The 7,647-nt window shown below is 52.4% G+C and overlaps 1 protein-coding gene across 2 annotated transcripts; it reads right to left on the minus strand.

The window, feature by feature from the left end:
- Nucleotides 1–137: 137 nt before the first annotated feature.
- Nucleotides 138–5,230, minus strand: Ppm1m (protein phosphatase, Mg2+/Mn2+ dependent 1M). Of its 2 annotated transcripts, none has more exons than XM_057768994.1 (10): nucleotides 4,944–5,230; nucleotides 3,970–4,087; nucleotides 3,633–3,887; nucleotides 2,991–3,103; nucleotides 2,594–2,678; nucleotides 2,375–2,493; nucleotides 2,148–2,211; nucleotides 1,828–1,935; nucleotides 1,568–1,692; nucleotides 138–1,266 (listed from the first exon to the last, which is right to left on the minus strand). In XM_057768994.1, the coding sequence occupies exons 1-10, from the start codon at nucleotides 5,165–5,167 to the stop codon at nucleotides 1,122–1,124; spliced, it is 1,356 nt and encodes a 451-aa protein (XP_057624977.1). In that variant the 5' UTR covers nucleotides 5,168–5,230; the 3' UTR covers nucleotides 138–1,121. The 2 variants fall into 2 exon arrangements, with proteins under 2 accessions (XP_057624977.1, XP_057624976.1); XM_057768993.1 differs by having other exon boundaries at nucleotides 1,568–1,716.
- Between the last annotated feature and the right edge of the window lie 2,417 nt (nucleotides 5,231–7,647).

Genomic DNA, 7,647 nt, shown 5'->3' on the forward strand with positions numbered 1-7,647 from the left:
ATCTGAGCATGGGCAACAAGTCCTGATTATACACAAGCTTGCATGGTAGAACTAAAAGGAATCCACTGAGAGGCCACAAGAAGTGGCAAGATGTGTCAACCAAAGCTGTGTGAGCAATTCATAATTCACAAGGGCTCTTCTACATACAAACATTTAATACCAGAGACTGGCTGAGTTCCTGCAAGGAAAGCTACATGTGGCCAATGCTGGGGGCAGAGGCGAGTGAATCCTTGGAGGCTGGGCAGGGTGAGCAGCAGAGGGGTGGGGACAGTGCTAGGTGACTAGACTTGGGCTAGAAACAAGAGCTAGATGGCTGAGAAGTAGCTGTACCTGGCGTAAGATCTGGGGAAACAGCAGACACTGTTGGCATAGATATAGGGTAGGCCTGGGGACTGGTGAAAAGCAACCAGATTGGCAGCCAGGCTGCAGGCAGTGACAATTGGCATAGCCAACTCTGGAAGCTTCTCACCCTGTTTTTGCTCTTCCAACTTTATCTGGAACATGTGCCCTTCATGAGTAGAGAGCAGGACAGGACCTGAACTGGTCTCACAAGCGATCTTCAAGATGGCTGATCCAGCCAGGCATAGTGGTGCATGCCAGCGCTCAGGAGGCAGAGGCAAGTGATCTCTGTGAGTTCAAGGCCAACCTGGTCTACATAACAAGTTCCAGGACAGTCGGAACTACATAATAGAGACCCTATATTTAAAAAAAGAAAATTAAGATAGTTGATCCAGCAGATGTGAAGACTGCCCAAAGATTTCAAGAAGGCACCTGTGTTAATGGGTGGTTAAATGGATGACCTGACATTCATGGGTTAGAACCAAATGAGTTTGCTGCCTGCTCCCCAAAGCATCTTAGTACCCTAAACCCTTTAGGCTACTGAGGAGCCAACAGACACCATATGTTGCTGCCAGAAGGAATGTTAACCATTGCAGAAGGTAGAGTCTGGTAGGCTAGGCTCTCCACCCACTGCTGTCTTTGAAACAGTTAAGGCAGAAAGCAAGAGCACTGAGCTGTGGTTGGGGACGGGTCAGACAGGGTCCACTCAGCCACAGTGGATGTCCAGTATGTCCAGACTGCGCTAGTCCTGAAGAGGTCACAGAGTGCAAGTATCTGAAGCCTCAGTGGCCACCACTCCCTTGGCCTGGGCTGTGCAAAGGAATCACGAACACAGAGACGTCATCGTAGGACACCTGCCCTTCTCCAGTAGCACCATCATCCTTCCCCTGTGTGTTGTGTATCAGCACTTTGGCCAACTCTGAGAACCTGTAAAAAAAGACCAGATGTACTTTGGGGATAGAGCAGAAGGCCAAAGCCAGCCCTCCAGAACTCAGTGTACAAGACATAGAACACCCGGGAGACCCCTTGTGGTGCAACCTTAAGACAATCAGCAAGCCTGAAAGGGCCACAAACTAGATTATGAGACTAAAATTTTTTGCTCATATCCCCTCTCCCTTGGGACACTTGAGACCTTTATCAGGCCACCTCTCCTGAGTTAGTACTGTCTTTGCAGCTGTAGCTACTTGGACCAACCCAGGTCCAGTCAGGTCCCCCTCAGCTACAGTACCTATATGGGTCCTCTCGGTTCCCAGTGAGGAAGCTCCGCACAAGCCGTGCCACCTGCTCGTTGGACAGGACATCCCAGAGCCCATCAGTTGCCATGACAACCACATCCTCCTCTTGCAATGCCAGCTGGTCCACATCCAACACAGTCACCTGCAAGTTAAGCCTGAAGATCCTCCAATGCTCCCTTCCCAGCTCCTACCAGGTTCATTCTCTGCCCTTTGTGGGCAGTTGGAACCTGGAGTGGGCTACTTGCTCTATCACCTGTGGGATGGAGAGCAGGAAGGGCTTGAGCTGGATGTTGGTGTCCAGGACTCTGAGTTGATGGTCTCCCAGGCCTCGAGAGACAGCCAGTGTTCCTAGTAATCGAGCCTGGGGGAAAGGAAGGTAGGCACTGACAGTAAGGAGCTGAGACATGCCCAGGGTCTGGTCTGCTGAGCACAAAAGGGGAAGTGGACGTGGCTTCTAAGGGAGAAACATCATGAGGGAACAGACACCAGGATAACAGCCACAAGCAAGGGACAAAGGAGCTCCCACCTTCAAGGAACAACTAAAGAGGGAATCCTTGGGCAGGGGGCACTGACCTGCCTACCCTGTCCGTGAATCAGTGGATACTTGAGGTCAGACTTTTCCACCTGTTTGTAGCTCCTGCAGGAGTGGACCTAGAATTAGCCAAAGGTCCACACCCTACTGCAGCTTCTCCCATCCTTAACCAGCTACCACACCTTCACATGCCCACCTTGCACAAGCAGGACTGCCTCAGGCCATCCAGGTGAGCCTGGACCTTTCCCCACCCTGTCTCCCAGCTCACCAGCCGTTCATGTGATGATCCCGGAACAAAACCTTCTGCCCTAAGTCATCCCCCTTCAGCCTCCGTGGAAACTCCAGTCGGGTGAACTCACCAGCCAGAAGCTCAGGGTAGATGAAGGCCTAGGGTGTGGAAGCCAATTTCAGATCAGGCTCCCTTCCTAGGGCCCCGTGTGGGCCTCAGCCCAGGGAGTTAAGGGGTCCCTCTGCCAAAAGTGCCTACCAGCTGCTGGATTCGCTGCCGTTCGGTTTCTGGGGTGAACTCGGAACTCAGCACCCGTATCTCATCTCTCCGCACCAAGATGGCTCTACACGTGTTGGAGGAAGGGAACAGGTCTATGAAACAGCTTCCATACTCACCCATGGCCACCCTCCAACCACCAGGGGTCATGCTGATCCCTCCATGACTGCTTAAGACCTAGAGAGTAAAGGTGCAGTCCTTTAGCATGGCCCCTGTGGCCCCTTCCTGCCTTGGCACCACTGTCCACTCATACTTGGCTTATGCCAAGTACAAATGTATGGTCAGCCAGTCCCCCTCATTTCTAAACCTTTCACTGCCTCAGCTCCCTCAGGTACCCTCTTGCCCACTACCCTGCCCCGCCCTCCATGGTTCCACTCACCTGCTATCCCCAGCATTGGCCACATACAGCTTCCCCTGCAGGGACACAGCCACCAGGGCTGTACAGCCACCCACCTGGCCTGAGGCCTCCAGCTCTCTCCCAATCACATCATCCTGGAGCAAACCAAGGGCATCACAGCTGCTGCCAGAAGTGTCAACCATGTCAGTCCCCCACCCCTTATTACAATCACATTCTCACAAAGCAAGCCCACAAATCCCAGTTCAAAAGCTTGACCAGTAGCCAGGTGGTGGTGGCGCACACCTTTAATCCCAGCATTCAGGTGGCAGAGGCAGGAAGATCTCTGAGTTCGAAGCCAACCTGGTCTACAGAGTGAGTTCCAGAACAGCCAAGACCACACAGAGAAACCTGTCTCAGGGGAAAAAAAAAAAAAAGGGCTTGGCTCCTGAATTCCTATATAAAGAGAATTTACACAAGGGAAGTGTAATTCAAAATAGGAAGAGAAACCACTGTTTGCTCTGAGGGCCAACAGCACTACAGGTGAGCAATTAGCACACAATGGGAACTAGATAAATGGAGAGTTAAGCTATGACTAGAAATGAACAAATAAACACAACTTTCTCTCCAGAGTCCAAGGAAGCGGATGACTATGGTATGCAGTCATACCCCAAAGGCCCCACTCACACATTCCTGGAAGGCGCTCTCCAAGGCCCCAATCACCAAATCTTCTGCCCGGATGCCCTTTTCCTCCACAAACTGGGGGTCACTGGGGCAGACGCAGCGGCCACTGAGATGCATGGGGGGCTGGGGGGCCAGCAAGCCTTCTACCACAGCCTCCAGCTGCCGGCGCAGGCAGGAATGCAGGGTGTTAGCAGCCAAAATGGCTGCTGCAGGTCCGCCATGCCCATCAAACAGGGCCCAGTAATGACCTGTCAGGAACTGCATAGGAAGGACTGTCAGGCTCCACCAAGCACCTCCTGGCCCTAGCCTGAAAGTGGGGTTCAGGGCGGGCAGTACTCACCTCCTCTGGGCACACCGTCAGCCACTCTTCTTCAATCCCAAACTCACATCGCTGGATGCACAGCTTCCCACAAGCAGCCTGGTCCTCATTGAACTCAGATTTCTCAGCATTGATAATCCTGAGGTCATAGACATCACCAGTAGGGTCTCATCTATGCCTCTGTGGTACACAGACTCCACTGGGGACAACTGCTTCTTGGGTGCCGACCCTGACACACCTGAACAACTTTCTTTTCTTTTCTTTTTGAAGTTTTTTGTGTGACTGTGAGTGTGTGTGACTGTGTGTGTGACTGTGAGTGTGTGTGTAGAGACCAGAGGTGGCCGCCAAGTGCCTTCTTCTATTGCTCTCCACCCTAGTGTTTTGAGACAGGTCAGTCTCTTACAAAGCCTGGGGCTCACTGATTTAACTGCCTAACCAACAAGTCCTGTGTCTTCTTCCCGAATCTACCTCCCCAGTACTGAGATTACAGGGCGCAAATACCACATGCAGCTTTTTCCAAGGTTGCTGGAGACCCTAACTCGGATCCTCATGCTTGCTCTGCAAGCCGTTACTTTACACAGCCCCAACGATGTACGTCTTCTAACTGTTCATTGGCTTTGTCACTAGGGTCAAAATCAGTGCAGGCAGTTTATAGTCACTGGGCAGGTCCAGGGTTGGTGGGGTCTCATCTCTATCCCAACCCTATTCCATAGAGCATAGGCCAAACCCAGAGTGAAGTGTGAGGTGGGACATACATCTCAAAAGACCAGAATAAAGGAGGGTCCAGTTGGGTGATGGCCCTCCAGGGACCTACAACCTTCTCCTAAAGAAAATGCCAGAGTGGGAAATGGAGGAACGTTGTCAAGAGTCCCGTGGTGAGGACAAGAAGGGGGTTAGCGGGAGTGTCCACACTCAAGCCAGTTTTCTAGGTCAGCAGAGAACCCAACGAGATCAAGGAGGGGGTCTGGAGGGGACGCGGGGGCAGGGACACTCACTCGGCGTAGCCTGCGTTCCAAGGTAGCGTACGGCCTCGCGCCGGGCAACGCACGGGCCGGGAGTCCGAGCGGCGCGAGGAGTCGGTGGCGCCGGGGCTGGAGCCCGAGCCACGCAGGAAGCGGGGCCGGTGATAGGGTACCGGACTGGAGCGCGGCCCCGGTGGCTGCGGCTCGGGAAGCGGACCCCCGGGTAGAAAGCGGCGCCGGAACCAGCCAGCGGACATTGCGTGGCGGCCGGGGGCTGCCCGCGTAGAGCGGGACGCCCGGGGCCCGCCCGCCCTAGAGAGGAAGCGGGCCTTGGGGCGGAGCCTGGGGTGGGGACCACGCCCCCTCCTGGCCCTCCCGCCCCTGTGCGTGCGGCCAGAGAACATCACCATCACCTGTAAGAAGGGAAGGCTTTCGCCCACCCCACTTTACTAGCAGGAAAACTGAGGCCTAGCGAGGTGAAACCTCCTGCCTGAGGCCGAGTGGCACTGAGCAGGTGCGAAGGTTCACCCGCATCTGCGGGACTCGATCCCACTGCGAGGGGAAACCCTTCCCTCTATTCTAGGAACCGTGAAGTCATCTACAGTGGGTGCTGGGCGAGTGCCACACAGAGCCTCAGCCTCGCGCTGCTAGCAATCGCCTGACGCAAGAGGAGGATGGGGACAGCATGTCCTTGGAGGTGTGAGATGGCACATTGACTAAGAGCGTGCCCAGAATGCTCCAGAATTCTGTTCGTCCTGGTGCTCATTCTCAGAGGCCCACTCCCAAATGGCTGCCCCAGCAGTCAAGATGGCGTCTCTGGACAGCACAAGATCCTCCCTGGAGTGTGAGTGATGAACAACAGGAACCAATGGGAATTTAAAGGAGAGTGTGGTTCCCTTCTCCAGCTTGTCAAAGGGGCAACCTTGAACTGAGGGAACTGTAAGAATTTCTCTGATGTCTTTTGTTGCTTTGAGACAGGCTTTCACCATGTAGCCCAGGCTAGCCTGGAATTTGTAAACCAGGCTGGCCTCAAACTCTAGGCACTCCTTCTGCCTCTGCCTTCCACGTACTACAATTACGGGCAAGTGCCATCACTCTGGCTCAGAATGTCTCTTAAATTCTAGGTAGCTGTCACTGTTGGGGCTAGCCACAGTGTTCCCTTTTATGTCTGCACATTAACAGAGCCCTTGTCACTTTCTGTCACCTAAGCCCAGCTGCCCCTCTGCAAGGCTGCAATTTCCATTTCAGGCCCACAGAGGGGAAGTATTAGATACCCAGGGTTTGCAGTATGACAGTGCAGCGGAGTCGGACCACCCCTCAAGGGATTTCTCTTCCTCTTTTCTCCTCCAGGAAGCCAATTCAAAAAATCTCTCAAGGGCCAAGGATAGATGGATGAGACATTCCCTCCCTCCCTTTGTCACTGCCCCTGAACCCAGGCCGTCGTTCAGTGGGTCTCACTTCCTTCAGCCAGCCAGCTCTGCTCTGCTGGCATGTCCTTCTACCCAGGGAGAGGGGAGGTCTTAGGAAACAGAGCTGCACCCCAGTAACTTGGGGGAGCTAACCTACTGAGCCCACCGAGTAACAGCCACACTCAGGGCATAGGAACACGGAGCTAACACTGAGCCCTGAGGATCGGTAGGATTCTATTAGGTGGTGTCTGATCTAGGTATGAATAGAGACAAAGTCAGAAAGTTACAGTCAGACACCCTCCCCCACCTCACCCCACTGCTTCCAATAAAAGAGACGGATACATATGATGATGATTTGATGATTTCGTCTACACCGCAACTACGGGAAGGATAATCTATCTTGGGTAATCAGGAATCTGAGGCAACTGGTCACAGTGTGTCTGCCACCAGGAAGAGGGGGACTCTTCCCTAGTTATTCAGACCCCAGCCCACAGGATGCTGCCCACATTCAGGGTGGGGCTTCCCTCCTGATTAAACTGTCCTGGAAATGCCCTCATAGACTAGCTCAAAGGTTCCCCTCCTAGATAATTAATTCGACACTCAAGATCAGTCATCACACTGTCTTATATACACTTCCACAGCCTGCTTCCCCATCCTTGGCAATCACAACTCTTATCAAAGTTTTAAAACCTTTGCCTACAGGTAAATAAAATTCCAGATACAGGGGGCTGGAGAGATGGCTCAGTGGTTAAGGGGTTGCTCTTCCAGAGGATATGTGTTCAGTTCCCAGCACCCACATGGCAACTCACAACTGTCTGTAACTCCAGTTCCAGAGGATCTGACACCCTCACACAGACATACATGCAGGCAAAACACCAATTCACATAAAATACAAATAAATTATAAAGAAGTGTCAAATACAGTTCAGTTTTCATTTATTTTATAGTTTTTCTGACTCCTTGCTATTTGTTGATATGGTCCCATGTCACCCAGGCTGTCCAGGAACTCACTATGTAGCCCAGGCTAACCTTGAATCTTTTTCTTTTTTCTTTCTTTCCATTCATTCATTCATTCATTCATTCATTCATTTTTGAGAAAGAATCTAGCCATGTAGCCCTGGCTGGCCTGGAACAATAAGGATGGCCTTGAATTCAAAGAGATTCACCTGTTTTTGTCTCCCTAGTGCTGGGATTACAGTTATTTGCCACCACACTTGGTTTGTGTAGTGCTGGGGACCAAACCTAGGAATTCATGCACATTAGAAAAGCACTCTATTGGCTGAGTCATATCCCCAGCCCTAGGATGTTGTTTAAACTAATTAGTTATTG

The sequence above is a fragment of the Chionomys nivalis genome, chromosome 4 (genome assembly GCF_950005125.1).
Source record: "Chionomys nivalis chromosome 4, mChiNiv1.1, whole genome shotgun sequence".
Taxonomy (NCBI): Eukaryota; Metazoa; Chordata; class Mammalia; order Rodentia; family Cricetidae; genus Chionomys; species Chionomys nivalis.